We start from the raw sequence: 25,768 nt of genomic DNA, 5'->3' as shown, positions 1-25,768 counted from the left end.
GCCGCTCCGCGGCATGTGGGATCCTCCCAGACCAGGGCTCGAACCCGTGTCCCCTGCACTGGCAGGCAGACTCTCAACCACTGCGCCACCAGGGAAGCCCTATCTTTGTGCTTTAACTCAGTCAAGTTGAGGGTACCTCTAGTGTAGCTCGTTGGCAGGGTGCCCTTGTGAATTTTCCTAGGTAGTTTCCTCGATTGGTTCAGCCACCTTAGCCAATGACCGAAACTGAATAGGAAAATAAGAAAACGCAAAGCACGTGGCGTACAGGAGCTTACTTTTCTTGGCCTTTCTCCCGACCCGTAGCCGCACCCTATTACGACTGCGTGGGCGACTCGCCTATAAAAGCCAGTTTCGCAGCGTTTCGTCGTCACAGTCTCTTCCTGTTTGCGGTACGTGTGTTGTCCTTGGTGCCTGGAATCGCAGTGGCCGTGAAGATGGCGTCTACCAGCCGGTTAGTACGTCCAGCCGAGCTTGGGCAGCTGAGGGGCGGGCGGCGAGTGCGGGGTCTTGCAAGGTGGCCGCCGGCACTTCCGCGTCGGGCAAAACGCCGCGGAGTAGCGGGGAGAGGCGGCAGGACAGGCTGGCCGCCCCGGACAAAGGCACTCCCAGACGCAGGGCTGACAGGGGTGTCGCAGGGGGTACCGAACCGCCGGCGTTTCTCCGCCAGCGTCCTAGGTCCTTTTCTCACCCAGGCACCACCGTGTGAGGGCTCATGTGTCCCCAGCCCCTGGCCTCGCGTCTTTTGCGGATATTTCACCCGTCCTTTTTTTCTTGTTAATTTTTTCTACGCTTGGTTTTCCATCTGTGGCTCAACCAGCCCGAGGGTCCGTGAATCCTCCTCTCTAAAGGGAAAGGGTTAATTTTAGGCCCCTGTTGACCCGACAAGCCAGAAAGTTAGGGACGTCAGCATTGGTAAGGCTGAGGGAAACTGATTGCCATCCCCGAGGCCTTTTGAAGTGGAAGCTACGGCATTTCTGAAGAGTTGATAAGTTCTCTTCTGAGAGATTTCTTTACAGATGTCGTCTGCATACTCTTGAAGAAAATCTTGCCTGCAGAAAATTACGTATGCTGGGAAGTCACTCTTTAATATTATATTTTAAAAATGTGATGTACCCATATCTACAGGAAGTGCATACAGTGCCATTAGAAGACAGTCTTTAATCCTGTGACACGAAAAATGTTTGCAGACCCTAATTATATCTCTCATGACCACTATGAGGTATATATTAGGATTTTTGCGTAAGTGTAAACTGAGTCATGCCAATGTTGACTTATCCAAGGTTAGTGTTAGAAGAGTGTAGAGTCTCAGATGTCTATTTCCTGTTGTCACACTTGGCTTCTAGTTAACTCATGTATTACAAGTATCAGATTAACTTCTGTAGCTCCTGGAAGGCAAGGTAGCTCTGGCATAATTTTTCTGAGCTTGTTATCACCTCTGTAATTGCATTCGCGATGAAAGCCATTATCACAAAATAGTAAGCTGGAGAAATCCAGGCCCTTTCTGGTAAACTACCAAGGCTTACTGCTTTATGTTACTGTATTTTTAAAAGGGTGGGGGAGGAGGCAGCCTTAGTGAAAACTACTTGGACACAGCTCTTAAAGCCAGGGACACTTGTTCACTTGTTACTGAATTAGTAAACACTTGTTTACTAATTCTATGTTTGAATGCTCAGTCATTCCAACTGGGTGTGGCTCTGTCAGGTAAGGCTTCCTTGTAGGTAAATGGAGAAATAGCTTCCCACACCACTTATCTATGACTTGTATTCTCTCACGGCAGTAGATCTGAAAGGTAAGTGTGGTCATATTTGGGCTCAGCTTTTGTATATAATAGAACAGGAAATGGTATTTGTAAGAAATGTTGTAATAGTTAAATATAGTGAATTCACTTGATAGATTCTTTACGGAAAGAATACATTTCCTTTGTGTGCCTTTATTCTCTTCATTTAAAAAATCTTTGAAATATTTCTTTGAAGTAAATTTTTTCTAGGCATGTCCGGCTCTTAAGTGTATGTCATTGCTGTCCATCTGTTGAGTTTTTCTACCAGTGAGAACAAAGGTGAATGTTAGTATTTCTGTTTTTAGCTTTTTTCCCCCTGAGGAAGATGTACAGTTACTAGGCTATGAAACTGCTTGGTGTTTTCACAGAGAAGAACACAAATGTTGTGACTTAAAATCTAAACTCCACCACTTATTAGTTCTGTGATTTTAGGAAAATCATTCTCTGAGCATAATCTTTAAAATGGAGGTAATGCTTAATTTGCAGAGTTGCTAATGAAGATTAATAGTATATGTATAGTACTAGACACATCGTAGGCACCTAATACATGATAGCTATAAAGTGAAGTTTGGGGTTATGTGGCTTCTTAGGCAGCCTGAGTTATTTTAATCTCTGTGGTGGTGGTTTACTCCATTCCTTCCCTCTTGTTTCTCTCCCTTACTTCCCCACCACCCCACTCTTGTGCTTCCTCTTTTCTTTACCCTTGTGGGTAATTTCATTAAAGGTTCACTGCTTGAGCACAGTTTCATTTTATTTTGGATAGGTAACACATGCAAATCATACAAAAGCAGGAAGAAAAGTGAAAAGCAGTTTCCTTCTTTCCCTAGCTCCTAGCCATCTAATTCTCCAAAGCAGTCATTGTAACCAGTTTCTTGGTGTTTTCATAGTGATTCTGTGGTTTAACAAACATATGCATGTAGTCCTAATCTCTCTTCTTCCAAAAAGTAGTCTAATATAAACACTGTGTGCTACCTTGCTTTCTACCTTTTTTTTGTGAAGTTAGCACACACATTTTAGTGTACAGTTCAATTACAAAGTGAGTACATACACATAGCTACCACCCAGGTCTAGAAATCAAATACCACTAGCACCCTGGAAGCCTCCTTTATGCCCTCAATCATTACCCCTTCCCAAACATAACCACGTCCTGATTTCTAACACCATAGGTTTGTTTTGCCCGATTTAAACTTTATATATAAATGTATATGTATTCCTCTGTGTCTGGTTTCTTTTATCAGCATTTTGAGATTTATTCATGTTACTGCATATAAATGTAGTTCATACTTCTTTCAGTTTTCTATAAAATCCCTACCTTACTCTTTTCACTTAGGATATCTTTGAGATGTTTCCATATCAGTTTTATATACGTATACACGCACACAATATTATGTCTACTTTTTAATAGTATGAAATATATCAGTCCTTGGTATGCTGTGTGCCACATGGCTGCCCATTTTATGCATTTGTAATTACTGTTACTTTACTAACATTTTCCTTTATTTTTACATAGTTTTCTTTAATAATTTATACTAATTTCTTAATGTTTTATTTGTCATAATTTATTAAAATATTTTTCTAGTAGAAATTTATGGAATAAATGTGAATATAAAGCAAACCTCCATTCCCTATTTCCGCAATGAAAAGATCCAAGATGTGTTTTGGTTAACCTGAATATATAAATTTTGGGAATACGGATTACTTTATCAGTTTTTCTGTGGGTATCACCTATGTTGAAAGTTAACATTCTGAACTGTTTGCTACTTTGAGAAACTTTATCCAAAACCACAGATACCTATTTACATACTTTAAGAATGCTTGATGTTGTCTTTTATATGTATATTTGTGATGGTCATAACATAACCTTGTTCTGTATTACTTCAGGTGAACTTTTAAAAAGGGCTTATTTTCAGTGATACCAGACATTTGTGATTGTAAGGCCACACCCACAGAAATAATTACTAAATCTATGTTAAATATCTTTGATGCTTTTTAGAACTCATTCTGTTAGGTCATTTAAGGCTGATGTGTCTTCCCCAGACTGCCTTATTTTCAAAATAAATTAATCGAACAAATTGTTAATATCACAGATAGATTAAAAAGTAGATTTTGAAACAGTTTCTTGAGGGCTAACAAACTTAGTTCTGGACTAAATGAAATCATCAGGTCCTAAGTTCAGCAGAGCCACCTCTGCCACCCTTGTTTGTATACCTTTTAGGTTCAGTGTACTATTCTAAGTGTATTACTAAGGTATGCAGCAAGTAGAAAACAAAGACTTGAAATTTATTCTCTGACCATAGAAATAAGTGGCAAGGGTCACAAACCCAGACGGTTATGTGTAAATGTTGCACGTTATTATGGTAGCTAGTCATTTCTGTGTTAATCAAGGTTTATAAACATTTTAGTAGCCTACATGTCAAAAGAAAAAAACACTTGTTTTCCATTTAAGTTTTTAAAGCCTTCCATTCTGCAAACCAATAACTGTCCTTACAAAAAACAATTCCGGTCGTATCTGTTAATACTAGGTAGGATTTAAAGTAACCTAACCTAGGATTTTTACTTTGAGAATTTAGCTTAAATGTATTATAAATGTAAATGTATTATAAATTTATTGGAAAAATGTTCAAAATTCTCCTCTTTTTCCCCCCAAAAGATTAGTACTTTGTTGCATGTTGGTTAGGAGGATATTAACAAAAAAATTTTTTTTCTTTTAGTTTGGATGCTCTTCCAAGAGTCACATGTCCAAACCATCCAGATGCGATCTTAGTGGAGGACTACAGAGCTGGTGATATGATCTGTCCTGAATGTGGCCTGGTTGTAGGTGAGCAGTTACTATGGTTTTAACTGAAATCACTATTTGGAGCATTTTGTTTTTGTGTATTTTCCAAACTCTCTTTTAATGAATACATTCTGACTTTTTTCCCCTACAGGTAATTCATATTTATTGTAAAACAAAAAGAATTAGAAAAAAGGAAATAAGTAAGAGTGAAATCAGAGACACCATATTTTATTGTCTGTACAAACGCATATATTTCATAATGTGGGGTAGGAGGGAGCATCTAAAATTGAGATAGCTGATCCAGAAAAAAAGGCCCTTAGTCCTTCGTCTCCTGCGTCCTTAGTCTTAAACATTTGATGCACTCTTGTGCATATGAAATAATGAATAAATGTAATCTAACTTTTGTGACTTTGGTATATTTCAACATGATTTACTTCAGAGTAATAAAGGTAGATAGGCATGATTTATTTTGGAGTAATAAAGGTATATCTTTATAAAGGTACTGAGTCTCATCCAAGGCCTTTTAGTCATCAAAAATGATTTAATTTTCATTTGCTCATACAGAATGATTTATTTATGAATTTCTAGTGTGAAATTGTTAGTGTCAAAATAATGCTTCTTAAAATATCACTTTTATTTCTATTTTCTCACTAATCTAGATATGTAGCATAACTTTAGGATAGAGATAGTCTGTTCAAAAAATGTTCTTATGGTGGGGTTGCGGCCAGCACCTGAGAAAAGGAGTACTACTTCGAAGCTTGAAATAAGAATGAAACTGCTAGTAGGATTGTGGGAAGTATAACAGAAACACGGGTGGTGATACACTGTGGAAGTGTCTTGCTTGGAGGACATCTGTAATATTCATGCAAATAGGCTGCTTGCCTCAGACTTCCAGTGGGAGTTTTAAATCATACAGAGTTGTTAATAGGAATCGGAATCCATTTGCAATTATATTCTGCTCAGTAAGCAGTATTAACAGTTAATATACTTATATGCTAGGCACTGTTCTAAGTGACTTACATATTCACTCAGTTTATCCTTGGAGACACTTGTGAAGTGTCTTCATTTTAGAGATGCAGAAACTGAAGTTTAAGTAGTCTGGCAGTCTAGCTCCACTGCCTGCATGGGAGCCAAATTTCTATCCTGCCGTTGTCTTGTAATAAAATGAGTTCAATCTGAGATTGGCAAACTATGACCTATCACCTGTTGTTATATGGTGTGTGTGCTGAGAATGACTTTTATGTTTTTTAATTGTGAAAAAAATCAGAATAATTTTGGGGACACATGAAAATACTATCAAATTCAAACTTCAGTACCCATAAATAAAGTTTTATTGGAACATAGCCACACTCATGTGTTTATATATTGTCTATTGGCTGCTTTCATGTTACAATAGTGGAATTTAGTGGTTGCAACAGAAACCATATGTGGTGCTCTCGTCACATCATACTGCTGCTCAGTGCACTACAAATCCCAGTGAAGCAGTTATAAACCCACAGCATTTTTGAGTGCCAGGCATATCTCCATACTGCAACATTTTATTTATTTATTTTGTTACCATTGCATACCCATCATGTCAAAATGAGAAAAAAAGCTGAACTCTGAATGTCATGCTTTTAAGGCACAGTGGAGCATAGGTTATTTGTTACTGAATTAGATGGCAAAGCATTGTGTTCATTATGCAGTGATACTATAGATGTGCCAGAAGAATACAACAGACGTTGACATTACCAGACTAAGCACTTATCACAATACTACTAACTCAGGAAAACAATGGTCAGAAAATTTAGAAAATGTATAGTGGAATATCTCATCACAGCAGAATTTCTTCACAAAAATAAAAGAATAAAAATAAGTCAGTTTGGCCTCTTGACCCACAAAGCCTAAAATATTTACTTTGGCCCTTTAAAGAAAAGGTTTGCTGACCCCTAAGTTAAATGAGAGCATTCTGATTCTTCCAAAGTATTAAGATCGAACTGATAATATGTAAGAGTGAGACAGAGACAGAAGACTGAAGATAATTTCAGATTCTTGGCTTTCCTAACTTCTGTAGCCACTTAAAAAGAAGTAGTGCAAAAATATTGCATTATATTTCCAGTCTTTCCATCAGCTTCACTTCCAGTTTGACTAGCAAGATAGTTGGGTAAATAAAATTAAGCAACTGGAGAAGGAAGATATAATTCTCAAGGCTTACATGCTTTTTTGTGCTTGGAATCCTTAATTTTTAGTTGCATTTTTCTGTTATATCAAACCAAGGGAAGTTAATTTTCTTTTAGTTTTGCTTTATTATTAGTCTTGAACAGCATCAAAACTATTTTTCGTTCTAACTAAACCTACTAGGCTAAATTTAAAACCTGAAAACTTAAAAATATAATATGATTAAACTTCTCTCTATATAGAAATACCTGTTTATGATACTGGTTTTTTTGATGTAAAATATAACAAACACTTGCTTTAAAATATACAGTAGCCTTATTCACAGATATTGTGGTTAAATGTGTAATATGATGTCCTGCAAGTGAAGAATCTATTCCATGACTAGACAAGGGGAGGCAGGCAAGAGTCTGCTAAAAAAGTTCTGTTTTGCTGAGGATATCATCAGTCAAATTATGTTGAGAATAGTTTAATTGGTCATGACATTCCATGGGTCTAAATTTTAAAAATAACATATACATACGTACATATACACACAAACGTATATCATTGTCATGTATCAATAATAAATTTAGATTTGCATCATCTTGCTGGTTTAAAGGCATATGCTTTGTTGCCAGCTCAATTCAACCTTTATTTCTGATACTATGGAAATAGGGAAGAAATTAAGCTGGACAAATATTCTGCAGTCCATTGAGGGCATAAAATTTGTGGCTTTTTTCATATTTGAGATGTTGATGTTCATAGAGATTTATATCTAGACAGCATCATCATGTGCTTCCTAATAAATAATCTTGGTGTACATAGTTTGATTGTACTTGCCATGAAATTTTACATTGTCTGAAAGTTTTTAGATTATAACATATTTATTGAATAAGCATTTTGAATAGCTTTCTGTTTAATCACCAGACAACCTTAGAAACAAACTCTTTTAGAATTGTTTTTGGACCACTCTGTACTTAATATTTAATATGTTCTTGAAACTTAGGGCAGCCTGTTGTCACTAACTCCCTTTAATTTTAAACCCAAGACTAGATACTGCTCAACTGTTAATCTTCAGAGCCATATATTATCCCTCTCAACTGAGTTATCAAGTAGGAGAGCCCATTACTATTATCTTTTTAAATGAAATTCATAATACAAAAAATATGTTTTATATAATATACCTTTTCTCTAGTCTCTAATAACACCTTTCTCACTGTCCTTCAAACCTTCATTGGTAGACTCCTTGAGGCCCACCACTCAGTCTTAAAACTAGTGCCACGTGTTTTAGGACTTTCTTAAAGCAACATCGTACTTTGAGGAACCAATTTCTGTTTCAGTAACATGACAGATCACCTCAAAATCAGTGGCTTATAACAACCATTTCATTTTGCTCATAACTTTATTGGTCATTAATTTGGGAAGGATTCATCTGGGCCATTGTTTCGGCACTGGCTAGACCTGGAGGATCCACTTCCCGAACGGCATCTTCACCTGCATTTTGATGCCTTTCTGCTCCTTGACCTCCCCACAGAGATTTGTCATCCTCTAAAGCTTCTCCATAGTTGTGTTAGAGTAGTCATATTTCATACATGGTGGTTGGTTTCTACGAGAAATATCCCAGGAGCAAGTGTTTTCAGAGAGAACGGAAGCTGGACTCAAGTAGTTAAGGGCTATGCCTTGGAACAGGGTCACTTCTGCATTCTATTAGTCAAAGCAGCCCTAGGACCCACCTAGATTGGAAGGGGAGGAGAAATAGCCCCACCTCAATGTGAGGGTGACAAGGTCATGTTGTAGAAGAACATGTGGATGGGAGATATTATTGCTGCCATCTTTGGAAAATACAATTTGTTACGTGTTTGATGTCCTGTTTAATTTTTCCCCAGTATTTAAATGGTTGTGTAGTATTTAGTCTCTCAGGTAATTTAGGTTGTTTCCAATTTTTTGTAGCTGTTTGTAGTACTACTTATAACATGTAATAGTTTAATTGACTTTCCTCTTGTATTTGAATTATAAGATTGTTATTTTAGATGTATGAAGTATTATGATTTGTCATTGGCTGTCTCATCAGTGACCCTTAAGATATTGGTAGTGATCTCTAAAATAGGGCTGATTTTTAAAGCAAAGCTTTGTCATTTCTGCCATGTTGGCTGTAACAGCACTGTTGGTGGGTTTTTTCCCCCAAATCCTGTGTGATTATGACACTTTAAAAGTTGAGCACTAGGTGGCAGTATAATCATATTTAGATTATCACTTTGTTCATAAGTTTGACCTTGTATATTGTTTGTGCATGATTTATAGGCTGCAAAGTGTGAAGTTAGTAAGCTGTCGTAACAGCTATTAAAACATGAAATTGGTTATCAAGACTTTTATAAATTAGGATTTCACGATGAGGTGTTGTATAGAACTAGTGGTATCGTTTCTGCTTAAAGCCACTTTTTGTGTAGCATTTAAAATGGAATTCTTCCATTGTTCTTAAAAGTAATATAAGGAAAATACCGGAAAATAGTTTAGATGAATTTGAAAGAGAAAAATGAGTCGATTTGACCTTCCCCTCCTAAACTCATTCTGGATATTGTTTATACCAGTGAATCTGAGACATGAACGTGAATGTGCATTAAGAATCAGCTGAGAAATATGTTTAAAAAGATTCCAGGCCCCACTTCCAGACACCCTAGCTCAGGTCATACATTGCTAACATGTTAAGAAACACAGGTCTATCCTGTAAACTTTATAATTTGGCACATTCTTTGAGATCTCTGTACTTTTAGGCTTCTCATCTTTCCTTTCATATTTCCCATGTCTCCAGACCTAGACTGCAAATTCCTATAAGGCAGATATCTATGTGTGTCCATAGCTCCTAGGGTAACTAGGAGTCAATGGCCCTGGAGTCTAGACTTGGCTCTACTACTTAATAAGTTATGTAACTAAGGTCAAGTTACATAATTTCTCCAAGCTTAACTTTCTTTATGTGTAAAATAAGTACACCACCCCCAAAAGGACATGTACCATACATCTCAGATTTGTTAGGGATTGTTAAGAATAAAATGAGATAATGTATAAAATATATAGTATAATTTTAGTATGAGATTTCAGTGATACATATTTTAGGGATATAAGTACTCCTTTTTTCTTAACCTTGTAGAAAAAAAGGGTGATTCCAAATCTGAGATGCCATTCTTCCTAGCAAGTCAGTTGCAAAATGTGTTTGAGTGATTGTTATGGGTCCGGCATATTTAACGCTGCTATTGTAGTATTTTAAATATTATCGGATTACCATCTTTAAATTTGCATTAGCAGTGTTTCCTAAAGGAAAATATTCAGCTTTAGTTTACTATAGCCAAGTTATATTTTAAAATTAAGGAATATTTGTATTCACTTTCAAATTCTTGCTTTGTCATCTCTTGTAAGCCCTCAGACACAGCCTTTTTACCTAATTCAGAAATTTCTAATTTAGATGCTGCTTTCTCTTAAGCATCAGAGAACCACTAATTTTACTTGGGTAACACAACCACTCTTTGAGGTAGTTTTTTGATTTTACAGAAAGGGAAACTGAGGCTTGGAGTGTTTGGGTCATTAGCTCAAGATTCTACACCTAGTAAGTGACACAGCCACTTAAATCCAGATTTGTTGGACTTGAAAAGCCTTTGGTCTTTGTACTACATGTTTCCATTAAACACTGTGCTGGTCAAGGAGAGTGATAGAAAGATGAGATGCTATAAGCAAGCTCTGGACCAACTCTTTGTCTACTGTGTGGAAAGGAGGAAGGTAAATTAAAACAACAAAGAGTGGTAAAAGTTCTATTACAGATCTTCCAAGTTTGGTGAGAACACGTAGGAAGGAAGTGGTGACTTCCTAGGGGAATTACTGTTGAATTTACATTGAAAACATGATCATTAAGAATGAGTAAGGGTTTATGGAGGGAAAGTCATTCCAGGTAGAGGGGAAAAGAAACATGTGCCATAAGATGGAGGCCTGAAAGTATCAATATTAGTATGTGAAGGACTAAATGTATTGTGACTAAGTTAAGATGCATCTTCTCCCAGAGCCACAGCTCCTTAGCTTAGATGCTGCTGCTGCTTGCTGCAGACCTGCCTGTATTTCAGGAAAAGCAAGGTCTGTTCACATATTCAAGGATGGAACTTATAACGTATTTTCCTTTACAAACTGTTTTCCTAATGGTAATTACACTGTTGACTTGTACAGGTTTTTGTTTGTTTGTTTGTTTTTTAATGGTCTAAACATGGATAAAATAGGCTTTTATGGGCTGGTCTGGGAAATTAACCATGATACGGTTTTTTTCTAGGGGATAATTCATTTTGGGTTGGTACCCAGTTTACACTGTGAACATAAACTGATTTAGAGACTGACTTAATAGTATTTCTTTATAAAATATCTCTTGATCAAAGTTCCCTTCAAAATTATCTTTAATGCAAGATTTCTGATAAGAATGTATAGTAACCCTAGACTAAAGATCAGGATTCTTTGAAATGTGAGAAGGAATGGTAGGAAGGGTTAGGTGACTGAGGAAGGTGTGGAAACTAATGATGCATTTAATTTTCAGCATTAGATTTAACAAATACAGTGTGTTGGCTTAAACAGTTTTCCAGAGCACCTTGATTTTTTTTAATTAAAAAATTCAGTGCTTTGGATTTATTCATCTTGAATAATAATACATTTTGATTATTGAAGTTTTTGACTTAGCACATTTTGAAAACTTTTGTAGTTTTAAACTAAATGGTTTTAGATAAATCTAGCCTATGAAAACAAGTAGCTTGGGGAATTTTGTTCTAAGACTCTTACTTCTGAATTCTCTACCAAAGGTGGTATGCCAAAATGCTTACAAGATGGCAGAAAGAATTGAAATTCTGAGCAGTTCCTCTTAATATTCCCTTTTAAAAAATTCCTTTATTGGGACTTCCCTGGTGGCATGGTGGATAAGACTCCGTGCTCCCAGTGCAGGGGGCCTGGGTTCGATCCCTGGTCAGGGAACTAGATCCCACATGCATGTCACAACTAAGAGTTCAAATCACAACTAAGGAGCCTGCCTGCTGCAACTAAGACCCCACGCAACCAAATAAATAAATAAATATTTTTTTAAAAATTTCTTTATTAATTTACAATAAGAAACAGAAAACAAAAATATCCTCAGTCTAGGTCAGGTTGGAAAGTCAGACTATCTTCAGTATTGGCTTCCTGGCTGCTTTTGATATGTTGCAGTTTTCCCCTTTGTTAAAATTGCTACCTTAAGCCATTATGATTTTACTGTTGTACTACAGAATATCTTTGGTTGTAGTTACCATTTATAGCTTGCCTGGTAAGAAGGTTAAATGTCTGTTTAATTTGTCATTGTGTACTGTTTCCTTTATACTATCAGGCAAAGTACCTTGACATCCTTTCTTATCTCTCTCTCTCTCCCCCGCTACCGCATTATTCCTTGTAGCAGAAGATGCTGGTTGTTTCCCAGTATCTGTTACCCAGCTCTTTCTTTAATAATAAGAATCCACTGGGCCTGTGGCTGCTCAGCTAGACTGTATTTATTTCCCAGCTTCCCTTCCAGTTAGTTATGGCCACCTGATTAAGTTCTAAGAGTGCACTGTAAAGTAGAAGAGATTTGTGCAGTTCTAGATTCTGCCCTAAGGGATGTGCTCTCCCTTTTTCTCCTTCCCATTGGCTAGAATGCAGACATGATGGAGGGAACTACCAGCAGCCATCATACACTACAAAATGCAAGTCATGATGAAGATGGCTTATCAAAAAAGATAGGAGGAGCCTGGGAGTCACAGTAATCCAAACTATTAACTATGGACTGGTAACCTGAGAAAGTTCTATCTTGTTGAAGTTACTATTGTTTTTGCTTTGATTACAAACCTACCTGTATCCTTCCTAATACATTTTTGGAATCATACTGGGAGTTTATTTTTGTTTGGATTCTCTATTGTCTGCCAGGGATTTGTGAGTACGCAGAGAGGCTGGGAGTACTTATGGTGGTGGATTGGAAGGTTTTCCAACATCACTGCCACCACTGGACTTGGATTGATAATTCTTTATTACAGGATGAATAAGCATAAACATCAACCTGAGGTTTATGAATACAAACTATAGTAAAGAGGAACAGTCGTCCTGTGGACTTAACAGAAAATTCTGCTTCTGATACAGTTTACTAGAAAAAAGTTATAGAAAATAACTGCTTTTTTGTGATCAGTGAAATAAAGCTTCCTTAATGTTTCTATTAAAAGTGGTCAGAAATAAAGAAGATAGCACAAGGAGACAAACACAGTAAAACTTTTAGATAGCAATGAGCTGACTTAACATTCTAGAAAATTGAATCAGTAAAGCAGAAAACAAACCTGAGAATATAAAGAGTGAATTTTGGAAAGTGGTAAAGACAAGATAGCCACTATGGTACTACTTGAAGATCCAGCTGAATATGATAAAATATTAAAGGTGCAATAGAAGAAAACTTTACATTCCTCACAGAAGACCCTTAGGGTTGCAGATCAAGATTCCCACGCACCACTGGGGAATGTATCCCTTTAACATTTAAAAAGTTTTATTAATAAAAATTTGCAAGCAACCAACCAGTAAAAACATTACTTTGAAGGGACCTAAAATTTTGTTGATGGAATACAATGAAGTTAAGTCTGATTCCTGTTTGTCTTGTGACACAGAAAGAAGGTCATAGAACAATCTTTTTAAAATAAATTTTTACATAAATCCACAAAAATACAAAGCTGAGTTTTATTTGCTACTTGTCATGTGGAACAGTACTGATGACTATTCCCTGATATTTCTGGTTCTTCTTTTTTGGGCCACATGGTACAATTGTATTTCCCCACTCCCTTTGTAGTTAAACATCACCCCTTGACTGGCTTTGGCCAATGGCATGTGAGTAGAAATGTTACTATTAGAAACCTATTACCCTAGCATGGTGACTGGCATGTCTCAAGTGGTAGGAATTCCATCATCTTGAATAAGGACTGCATAGAAAGCAGTCCTGGGCTTTCTATTTATACCATCCTGGGCCAGCTTTTTTGTTTTTTTTCTCCCTAATCCAACTTGTCTTTTTTGAGGCAGTACAAAGCGAGCACTAAAAGAAACTCATGCTAAGTTACTTTTGGGCCAAAAGGAAAATGTTATGAAATGAAGCATGTTGGCTAACTAATACTTTATCTTTAGAGTTCTAGAGAGACTTAAGAGATGTGGGTTAGTAAAGATAAAGTATTCTCTGTTTTTTTTAATTAATTTATTTTTGGTTGTGTTGGGCTTTTGTTGCCGCGTGCGGGCTTTCTCTAGTTGCGGCGAGCAGGGGCTACTCTTCGTTGCAGTGCACGGGCTTCTCGTTGCGGTGGGTTCTCGTTGCAGAGCACGGGCTCTAGGTGCCTGGGCTTCAGTAGTTGTGGCACTTGGGCTCAGTAATTGTGGCTCGTGGGCTCTAGAGTGCAGGCTCAGTAGTTGTGGCACATGGGCTTAGTTGCTCCGGACCAGGGCTTGAACACGTGTCCATTGGCCGGTAGATTTTTTTTTTTTTTTTTTTTAATTTTTAAAATTTGTTTATTTATTTATTTTTTTGGCTGTGTTGGGTCTTCGTTTCTGTGCGAGGGCTTTCTCTAGTTGCGGTGAGCGGGGGCCACTCTTCATCGCGGTGCGCGGGCCTCTCACTGTCGTGGCCTCTCTTGTTGCAGAGCACAGGCTCCAGATGCGCAGGCTCAGTAGTTGTGGCTCACGGGCTCAGTTGCTCCGCGGCATGTGGGATCTTCCCAGACCAGGGCTCGAACCCGTGTCCCCTGCATTGGCAGGCAGATTCTCAACCACTGCGCCACCAGGGAAGTCCCTATTCAGATCAATTTTTAAAAATTAATAGACTATAAAAGTGGTTGAATATAAGCATATAAAAGTGGTTGAATTAAAATCACTGGTTAAAAGTGGTTGAATATAAGCATATAAAATACTATAGCAATTACTAGTTAGAAAATGAGATTCTTAACAACACAAAAAGGTCTAAATGTGACATACATGTAATCTGAAAGAAGACCTTGAGACAGAGTATATTCCCTTGTCCAAGAAGATTGATAAAAATTGTTCTGTCACTCCCCCCAAAGCGTATAGGTTTGATACAGTTTAATTCAAATTCAACAGTATTTTGGTGGGGGTGAATTTTAATTTTTAGTTTATTAAGGTATAATTGCAGGCAATAAAATTCAAAGATCCCAAATGTATGGTTTAAATTTTGACATTGCATATACTGGTGTAACCAACACACGAATCAAGATGTTTAGGGATTTCCCTGGCAGTCCAGTGATTAAGACTCTGGGCTTCCACTGCAGGGGGCACGGGTTCTATCCCTGGTCAGGGAACTAAGATCCTGCAAGCCTCACGATGCAGCCAAAAAAACCAAACAGACAAACAAACAGAACATGTTTAGACCATTTCCCTCATCTCAGAAGTTCCCTTATGCCTTTTTCTAGTCAGCCACCTCTACCCCCCCCACCTCCAACCCAACCCAGCAATCACTGTACTGATTTCTATCCTCAGAAATTGTTTTGCCTGTTTTTGAACTTCCTACAAATAGAATCGTATAGTATGGTTGGTTTTTCTTGTGTGTGTGTGACTGACTTTTTTTTTGACTCAAAATAGTGTTTTCGAAATGCACTTGTTACCGCATTATTAGTAGTTTACTTGCTGAGTTTTCCATTGTTTACATTTTCCCATTGATGGACATTTGGGTTGTTTCCACTTTTTAGCTAATATGAATAATGCTACTATGCACATTCTTGTATGAGACTTTTTAAAAATAAATTTATTTATTTTATTATTTCATTTTATTTATTTATTGTTTTTGGCTGTGTTGGGTCTTCGTTGCTGTGTGCGGGGTTTTCTCTGATTGCGGTGAGCAGGGGCTACTCTTCGTTGCGGTGTGCGGGGGCTTCTCATTGTGGTGGCTTCTCTTGTTGCGGAGCACGGGCTCTAGGCGTGTGGGCTTCAGTAGTTGTGGCTCTTGGGCTCTAGAGCGCAGGCTCAGTAGTTGTGGTGCACGGGCTTAGTTGCTCCGCAGCATGTGGGATCTTCCCGGACCAGGGATCGAACCCGTGTCCCCTGCATTGGCAGGCAGATTCTCAACCACTGCGCCACCAGGGAAGCCCTGTATGAGACTTTCTAAAAAATATTTATTTATTTATTTTATTTGGCCGTGTCAGGTCTTGGTTGCGGCGTGCGGGCTCTTCGTCGTGGCGCGTGGGCTTCTCTCTAGTTGTGGTGCTCGGGCTCCAGAGCGTGCGGGCTCTCTAGTTGTGGTGCTCAGGCTCAGTAGTTGAGGTTCATGGTCTTAGTTGCCCAACCAGGGATTGAACCCGCACCCCCTGCATTGGAAGGCAGATTCTTAACCCCTGGACCAGCAGGGAAGTCCCATATTCTTGTGTGAGATTTTTGTAGGCAAATACTTAGGAGTGGAATTGCCAGATCATAAGGTGGGTAGGTGCCAAAGTAGTTGAACAGTTTTAAACTGGTGTGAATGATTTTGGCAATTATTCTCAATTTCTTCTTGAAAAAATAAAGAGATGAAACTCGTTGTAGAATATAGTATAATATCTTAGTTAATACTCTTTAGACACCACTGATACGTGGATTGAGAACTGTGCATGTGTGTAATACCTAAATGTACATATTGAATCTGTTTACTTTTTTGGATGGGGAACTTGATCAGAGTGTTAGAGATCATACTCTGTAGAAGGATGGAGGAGTAGTGCTATTATGTACATACAGTCCTGCTATGATTTTGGCTATTAAAAATCTTTATATATAGACTTTCTATCTGGTGTTAATTTTACAAAAATCAGTGTGTGGTTAAGAAAGGAACTGGTGAAAGTTGGCATGTTTCTCTGTTTCTAGAACGTGAAAGGCTGTGTGAGGTTGTGTGTTATGTGCACATGTGCTAATTGGCAGGCAGCTTCTTTTCAAAGGTTGATTATGCCCAGTGTGGCTGCCTTGTACACTTACTCCTTGAAAAATTCTGTAATGCAGTTTCCTTCCAGAGCAACTTTTAAAAATGCTACCATTTAGATGTTCTCCAAGAAAATCCTTTATGTATTCTGACTTTTTTTCTGAATGATCTGCCCTATTTCTTGTTACTCATGCACTTAATCTGGTGGTCTAGTTGTAGTTTCATGATGTGCTATTTGAGTTATTTTGGAAATTTTATTTTTTACAAATGCTGTGTTTTGAGCAGTAACGTGTAAAAAGAGGGAATGGCTCTTAGCACAAACCACAGATTGTTGAATGAGTCATGTAGATCATTCCCACGTATGTGGAAAAATTACATCACTACCCAGTTCTGGGCTTTCTATTTATACTATCCTAGGCCAGCTTTTTAAAAAATTTTTTTTCTCCCTAATCCAGCTTGTCTTTTTTGAGGCAGTACAAAGCAAGCACTAAAAGAAACTCATGCTAAGTTACTTTTGGGCCAAAAGGAAAATGCTGTGAAATGAAGCATGTTGGCTAACTAATACTTTATCTTTAGAGTCCCAGAGAGACTTAAAAGATGTGAGTTAATAAAGATAAAGTATTCTTTTTTTTAAAATTAATTAATTAAAAATTTTTTTAGACATCTTTATTGGCGTATAATTGCTTTGCAATGGTGTGTTAGTTTCTGCTTGGCTGCGTTGGGTTTTTGTTGCTGCGTGCGGGCTTTCTCTAGTTGCAGCGAGCAGGGGGCTGCTCTTCCTTGTGGTGCATGGGCTTCTCATTGCGGTGGCTTCTCTTTGTTGCATAGCATGGGCTCTAGGCGCGCGGGCTTCGGTAGTTGTGGCTTAGTGGGCTCTAGAGCGCAGGTTCAGTAGTTGTGGCACACAGGCTTAGTTGCTCCGCAGCATGTGAGATCTTCCCGGACCAGGGCTCGAACCCGTGTCCCCTGCATTGGCAGGCAGATTCTCAACCACTGCGCCACCAGGGAAGTCCCCCTTATTTATTTTTTTATTGGAGTATAGTTGCTTTACACTGCTGTGTCAGTTTCTGCTGTACAGCAAAGTGAATCAGCCATGTGTATACATATATGCCCTCTTTTTTGGATTTCCTTCCCATTTAGGTCATCACAGAACACCAAGTAGATTTCCCTGTGCTATATAGTAGGTTCTCATCATTTATCTGTTTTATACATAGTAGTGTATATAAATCAATCCCAGTCTCCCAATTCACCGCCCCCCCTTGGTATCCCTACTTTTGTTCTCTACGAATACCAGACTTCTTTTAACTACTGAGGTAACTTACTTCTGCCATTTCTTTCTCCTTTCTGTTTGTTGTGTATAGGCACAGATGAAAATGATCTGGTTCCTGCTTTCAGTTTTATCACAGCTGGTGGAAAAGCTCATGTTTTACAAATGCAGTATAGAACAGATTTTGTAATCCCATTCGCGTTTCAGTTTTAGCTGTGTGATCTTCGGCAAATTAGTTTTATTTCTAGTGTAGCAATAAAAGTGGTACCTACCCTTATAAAGCTTTCAGGATTGAAAGAGAACATTTACAAAGGGCACAATCACTAGCATATGCATGTGTTCGTGTTAACTCTTGTCTATGGTTGGAGGTGTTACCAGCCATTGAGCATTCCCCCCAAAGCAGTAATCTACACCAGATCTACCCATGTCTGGCTTCTTGCTTACTGATTTCTAGGCTTAAAGTTTATTCTGTATGAATTATTTGGCCCAAAATATTTTTTCATCAAATAGTTACTAAAACATACCCTTAGGCTTAGTTCTTTGCAGAGCATTGCCCATGAAAACTTTGTAATTTTTTAAATGTTAAACTATGTGTATTAATACCATTGTGAATAGTGTTTTCTGTTTTTTTCCATGCCTGTTGCACATTTTGTGCAAATTTTGGTTCTTCATGGTTATATTACTTTATCTTTGCATCACATATGAATAGCTTTATTTTGCTATTTGTCCTTATTTTGACTAATTCTTTGTTCCAGGAGTTAGAATATGATTAATCATAGCATAATGTTTAAAGAGGGTTATTATTGGACTGGCACAATAGGAGTGCTTTAGGACAAATGCCTGAAACAAGATACTTAAGCTGAAACCTGATGTTTGTGTTGAGATTTTCTGGGAATAAGAGGGCTGAGTTGGGCATTAAGCAGCATTAAATAAATCCCATCTTGACAAAACAACTTAGACTTGCACTTATATTCTCAGGTGACCGGGTTATCGATGTAGGATCTGAGTGGAGAACCTTCAGCAATGATAAAGCAACAAAAGATCCATCTCGAGTTGGAGATTCTCAGAATCCTCTTCTGAGTGATGGAGATTTGTCTACTATGATTGGCAAGGTAATAAATCCATTCGGCAGGAAGTACCAGCTGCAGACTGACTAAAGACCTGTTTGGAAACTTTGCAAAAGTATCAGTCACTGCCCCAATGAGTAATCTTGATCTGAGAGTAAGATTTGCCAGTAATACTATTGTGAATGATGGTTGCCTTATGCATTTCTTCCATCTTAAATGGGAGACCAATAGATTGAAGTTACAGACTCTTTGTATCTCAGGCTCTTGTTTTCATGAAGCAATTTTGCACAAAAAATTGAGTGTAGTATGTTCTTTGAGTTCATATTGACATGTTCCTTGAATATTAGGAGTGTTTTCTCTTTTCCCTCGATACCACCTAAGATAAATTGGATATCAGTATAGACTATTTTCTTATATTGGTGAATTTATGACTTGCCTAAGCTTTACTTTCCTCATCAGTAAAGTGAGAATAATACTACTTTATAGAGATATTGAGGGTTATATGGGAAAGTATGTAAAGTATCTATAACACATGTAGTGTGTAGAATGTGTTCAATAAATGGTACCTGCTGCTATTATATAAAGCAGGAGCATAATCTTCGTGGCAGCCGGGCTGTTTTTTGCTCTGTTATCTGAATTGGAAGTAGTAGTGGCATTATTCCAAAGGGCTCATCAAGGAAGTGTATGCTGTTTTAGGATGGAATCTGTACTACTGCATAGTCTATTTTTAAGAAACTATTCAAAAGTAGGGCATTATTTTTTCATGGTCTGTAAATTACATATTAAGTTTGAAAAATGGTGTAGGCTAATTTAAAAAGTTTTCAATATTTAGAAATATTTTAAAGTAGGAGGTTTCTGTATTTGCTTTAGCTTTACAGGCTGGAAAAAAGTATACTAAGGACAATTTTAAATGTTTAAGATTGCAACTAATTAATGCTGTGACTTTTTTTAATGTTTAATTTTTTTCAATAGGAAATACATGATTCAAAAACAAAAATGTAAAAAAACCACAGTGGTTTTTCCTCACCCTTGACCCCTAAACTCTGTTTCTATTGCAGCCCCCTTTCCCTGTCAGAACAGGTAACCACTAATATTAGGTTCTCCTGTTTCCTTTGAAAGTTGTTTATGCCTATATGGCAAAGAAATTTTTTAAGATGGTACATTTGTCATATGTTAAATTTCTGAATGTATTTGGGGATATTTCTGGACTTTGCATCCTTTCTCTAACCTCGTCTAGTTAGTCCAGTGCCACACCACACTGTTCTGATATCTGGCTTTATTGCCCTTTTTCAGCATTTTCTTCACTTGTCTTTTCCATTTAAAGTTAGGATAACTGTGTTTAGTTTAAAAAAAACAAAAAACAAAAAACAAAACTTGGGTATTATTTTCACTGAGTTTTGTTAGATTTATTTGCAAATTGCCTTAGGGAAAATTGACTTCTTAAGGAAAAAATCTTGTTATCCAGAAATATAGTATGCATTTCCATTTCCTTGGGTCATATGTGTCCTTCAGTGGATGTTTTAAAGTTTTCTTCATCAAGGTCTTGCATGTTTCTTAAGTTGATCCCTAGATATTTTATCTTTTTTGTTCCTGTTGTAATTGCAGCTTTTTCTTTCATTGTCTTCTAACTGGTTGATTACACATATGTAGGCTATTGATTTCTATTTGTTAATTTTGAACTTGCCCCTCTAATGAATTCTCTTATTATTTATAGCAGTTTGAGTGATTTTCTTGAATATTCTAGGTAAATACAAAGGTAGTATCTGCAAATAGTTTATCACTTCCGTCTCAAATTTGTACTTCTAATCTTTCTCTTGCTGAATTTTAATATAATTATACTAATGTAATTAATATAATTGTTATATAATAACATTATATAATTAAAATTACATCATATTGGCTACTTTTTCTAGTACAGTGTTAGAAAGTGGTAGTGGTAGGTGTTTTTGTCTTCTGACTTCAGTGGTAATGCTGCTAATGTTTCTTCATTAATCATTGTGCTGGCTTTGGACTTGGGAGTTTTGTTTGCTTAATTTTTTAAGCACCTTTGGAGATAATCATGTGACTTTTCTCCTAGGTCTATTAATATGATGGTTTATATTATTAGATTTTCTAATAATATATTTACATTTAAAGTATTTGCTAGAAAACCTCTTTAAAACCATCTTAACCTGGTACTTTTGAGGAATAGAGAGGTTGCTCAGGGTAGATTTCTTGGGTAATATGGAGTCAGATTGTATTAGTTAAGTTTTCTTAGAAATTGTTCATTCAGGTTTTCAAAGTTTTTTGCATAAAGTTATAAAACTTTGTTTTATAGGGTACAGGAGCTGCAAGTTTTGATGAATTTGGTAATTCTAAGTACCAGAATAGGAGAACCATGAGTAGTTCTGATCGGGCAATGATGAATGCATTCAAAGAAATCACTACCATGGCAGACAGAATCAACCTCCCTCGAAATATAGTTGTAAGTTCTTGTCTTTAAGCCATGCTGGCTTTGACTTAGCATAATTTAGTGAAAACATGAAATATTGCTGTTGTGGCTAATTAAATGGCCTAGAATTAATTAAACTTAGTTTCTCTGCTTTGAAGGATCGAACAAATAATCTATTCAAGCAAGTGTATGAACAGAAGAGCCTGAAGGGAAGGGCTAATGATGCCATAGCTTCTGCTTGTCTCTATATTGCCTGCAGACAGGAAGGAGTTCCCAGGACATTTAAAGGTAAGTTTTTAGTTGCTTAAATAATAAATGTTACCTATTTCATATTAAAGTGACAGGCCAAAGTCAAGCAGCTTTGACAGTAGGTAGATAAGTCATGTCTTCCTGGTTACATACAGTAATCCACCTAAGTATCTTTCTAAACCGCCTTATTTTATTCCTTGACAAAAATTCTGTGATCATACTGATCATGTTCTTTTCAGGCTATTTCCCATGTAAAGTCATGTTAGTCCATGTAAGCCCTCTGTTCTTTGCTAGTAGGATCTTCTGACTATATCTTGTGCGCTTTGAGGCCTGGCATCAGAAGCCTTTGTAGTAAGTCTGTACACTGGATGCGCAGAAAAGTTTCTGCTCCCAGCACAGGTCTCTACAGGTGAGGGAGTCAAGCCTTAGAAAGCATGAATGAAACTTTTTCTCTTGAGTTAGACAGTTTGTATTTTCACACTTAGGTTGGAGGCTTTGCGAGAACCAGTGTTTTTCATCTAATTTGTAGTTTACCCATGAAAACATTACAACTTATTCACAGTGTTGCTGTGATACTTACACATTTTAGCTTAAGACTTTAATTACCCTTCATTCATCCATGAATATTTTTTACATTTTCTTGTGTCAGAGTGAAGAGGCAGTGACCATTATCATTACCATCTTTTGGGTTATTACAGCTAAAACTAAGGCTTTTGTTAAATATATTCTGAAAGTGGTAGTTGAATTTTTAGAATAACAGGGTCAAATATTTGATCTTATTTTTCTATAGCCTGTAATCTCATGGATTGCATGTACATATGACATTGTGTAACTTGAGAAGCCTTCTTTAGTTTGAGTATTTTCTTTCGTCTTCTTGACATACTCCTTACAACAGATTAATACATAAATATCAAAGAAGTTTTTGATTGGTTGAAGAAACTTACTTGCATGAATTGAAACTTAAGAGAAGTTAATATTTTGAAATATTAAGACCTACATTTAACTTTTTAAAAACTTCTTTTAAGTGTAATAAACATTTAAATTAACTGAGAAATTTTAAATTAGCTCTATGAGACGTATCACTGAGAGGATTAGAGATTGATCTTTAAGGCATGATTGAATTTTGCAATTAGAATATATTACTTTTATAATCAGAAATAATAGATTTTAAAATGAACTACATGGCCTATGTGGATTTAATTTTTTTTTTTTCTTTTTAGAAATATGTGCCGTATCACGAATTTCTAAGAAAGAAATCGGTCGATGTTTTAAACTTATCTTGAAAGCTTTAGAAACCAGTGTGGATCTGATTACAACTGGGGACTTCATGTCCAGGTTTTGTTCCAACCTTTGTCTTCCTAAACAAGTACAGATGGCAGCTACACATATAGCCCGTAAAGCTGTGGAGTTGGACTTGGTTCCTGGAAGGAGCCCAATATCTGTGGCAGCAGCCGCCATTTACATGGCCTCACAGGCATCAGCTGAGAAAAGGACCCAAAAAGGTAGGATTGTTCATCAGGAAGGGTAGTGATGAAATTAATGAAGGCTGTAGTATGTGATTGTATTTCCATTTTAAGTACAAAGCAGGTACAGGCCTACCTAGCTCTGTTGCACTTTGCAGATACTGCATTTTATTTATTTATTTATTTATTTATTTATTTATTTATTTATTTATTTACAAATGGAAGGTTTATGGCAATTCTGAATTGTCAGATGATGGTTAGCATTTTTTTAGTAATAAAGTATTTTTTAATTGAGGTATATGCATTGTCTTTTTAGACATAATTCTTTTGCACATTTAATAGACTACAGTATAGTGTAAATATAAATTTTATATGTACTGGGAAACCAAAAAATTCCTGTGATTTGCTTTACTGCAGTATTGGCTTTATTTCAGTGGTCTGGAACTGAACCTGCAATATCTCTGAGGGATGCCACTAAATATCCAGAGCCCATGTTTAAGAGGTAGTTCCTTAGCATCAAAACTCAAGAAAATACAGCATTTTAGGTGTCTCATAAATAAAAATATTTGGGGGCATAACCCTGTGTACAGACTTAACTTTTTTTTCCATTTGAATTAAGTAATTAATTTTAGTTTGTACATTTTTCATTTTTAGAAGTTTTTATTTGTTCCTCCTAAATTCTCCTGTTATTTTGAAGAGTCTCTGTTCTTCCCCTCAAAACTTAACTTTTTAAATCTTGAGAGGAGGTGGCCATGCTTTGTTTCTCATTGGCTGGCATGGTACCCTACAGAGAGGCGCACAATAAATATGTGTTGACCATCAAGTTTTAACTTACTGTGAAACCTGTTCTCTTTCTTCTTTTGTATGCTATTCAGTTTCTTCATGAAAATGCTAACATAAGTAGTTCAACCTTCTGCAGCTATTTTTGAATTTACTGTTGTAGAACTTTCAAGCAGAAGTATTAAGTGAATTTCTTTACAAGCATGCATTCATTAATTAGTTCCATGATCCTCAAAAAGATTTATAAAGAAAAAGGAGCAGTCAATTCTAAATTTAAAAGTGAGGTAGTGAAATTACTTGCTGCCCAGCAGCCAGTTGACATTCACATAGTTGACATAGATTGGTATTTATGTCTAGAAAAATATAATGCAACATAAGATAAGGAAATTAAAAATTAGCTAATTGTGCACTGATGGCAGCATCCACACTGAAAAGCTGTAAAAATCTCACCGATTTGAACTGGCTCTGAAAAGATGGTAAAATGAGTTTGTATTAAAGGGTGTGTTTAAAAAATCTATTTTGATTAAGTATAACTAACCAAATAATTGTCAAGTGGCAGTCCTTTGGGACTTGGTTTAAAAAATGGAAGGAAAATATGACACTGACTTTGAATGGTAAAAGTGGATCCTTGGATTCTGTAATAGACTGTAGAAATAACTCGTGTGAGCTCAATATATATGCTCAAGTATGTGTTTATAATAGTGAAAAACATCTATATCATGCTATAATATACAGCTGTTTGACCTCAGATATGTTAAGTAGAAAAAAGAGGTAGTAGAAAAATACTTATAGGGACTTCCCTGGTGGTCCAGTGGTTAAGACTCCACGCTCCCAATGTAGGGGGCCTGGGTTCGATCCCTAGTCAGGGAACTAGATCATCACACATATCGCAACTAAAGATCCTGCACGCGGCAACGAAGATCCCACGTGCTGCAACTAAGACCCAGAGCAGCCAAATAAATAAATATTTTTTTTAAAAAAGAAAAATACCAACATGATCCCATTTTGGTTTTAACCTAACAAGAACCTCTTAATAGAGGTTTAGCTAGGGGAGACGTTGCAGGGGAACTTTTAAACACAGAACTAATAAAGTGAATTTCTTTACAGGAATGTATTCATGGATTACTTCTGTGATCCTCAAAAAAATGTATTGTGAAGAAGTCAGTTCTAAACACAATGAGCAATATAATAGCTATCACACATAGTGCTATGCCTTGAGCACTGTTTGTGTTTTCCATATAGTAAACCTTTTAAATTAATTCGACAGTGCTTTGCGAAAAATACTAATACCATTATTATTGTTGTTACTGTAGCCCTGCTTTCTACTTTTTAGTTTTTGAAAATATTTTTGTTTTCTTTTTCACTTAGACGTTTTATAGTACCATGTCCCACAAATGCAGGTAGTAGAAGGGGAGGTAGGATGGAAGTTAAACTTAATATTTTGATTTTTGTCTTTTAGAGATTGGAGATATTGCTGGTGTTGCTGATGTTACAATCAGACAGTCCTACAGGCTAATCTATCCTCGGGCCCCAGATCTGTTTCCTACAGACTTCAAATTTGACACCCCTGTGGACAAACTACCACAGCTATAAATTGAGGCAGCTAATGTGAAACTCCTATGAACACTGAACTTTTGCCTGTTGTACATAGCCTATACAAAGTGCTGGATTGAGCCTTTAATAAGGAAAAACGAAAGACGTGGTACGCATTCCAGGGCTAAATATTAATTGCTTGGCATTCATATGTATATACTAGTGAAACATATTTAATGATTTAAATTTCTTATTCAATTTGCTTTCTTTTGTAGCAATCTAGGAAACTGTATTTTGGAAGATATTTGAAATTATGTAATTCTTGAATAAAACGTTTTTCAAAACTAAA

The 25,768-nt window shown here is 36.7% G+C and overlaps 1 protein-coding gene across 1 annotated transcript; it reads left to right on the top strand.

The window, feature by feature from the left end:
• Window positions 1-352: 352 nt before the first annotated feature.
• Window positions 353-25,768, top strand: GTF2B (general transcription factor IIB). Its single transcript, XM_059925875.1, has 7 exons — window positions 353-451; window positions 4,489-4,595; window positions 18,875-19,008; window positions 21,281-21,427; window positions 21,553-21,682; window positions 22,864-23,145; window positions 25,346-25,768. The coding sequence occupies exons 1-7, from the start codon at window positions 435-437 to the stop codon at window positions 25,477-25,479; spliced, it is 951 nt and encodes a 316-aa protein (XP_059781858.1). The 5' UTR covers window positions 353-434; the 3' UTR covers window positions 25,480-25,768.

Source organism: Balaenoptera ricei, chromosome 1 (assembly GCF_028023285.1).
Source record: "Balaenoptera ricei isolate mBalRic1 chromosome 1, mBalRic1.hap2, whole genome shotgun sequence".
Lineage (NCBI taxonomy): Eukaryota > Metazoa > Chordata > Mammalia > Artiodactyla > Balaenopteridae > Balaenoptera > Balaenoptera ricei.
This window is presented reverse-complemented; position numbering and strand designations above follow the sequence as displayed.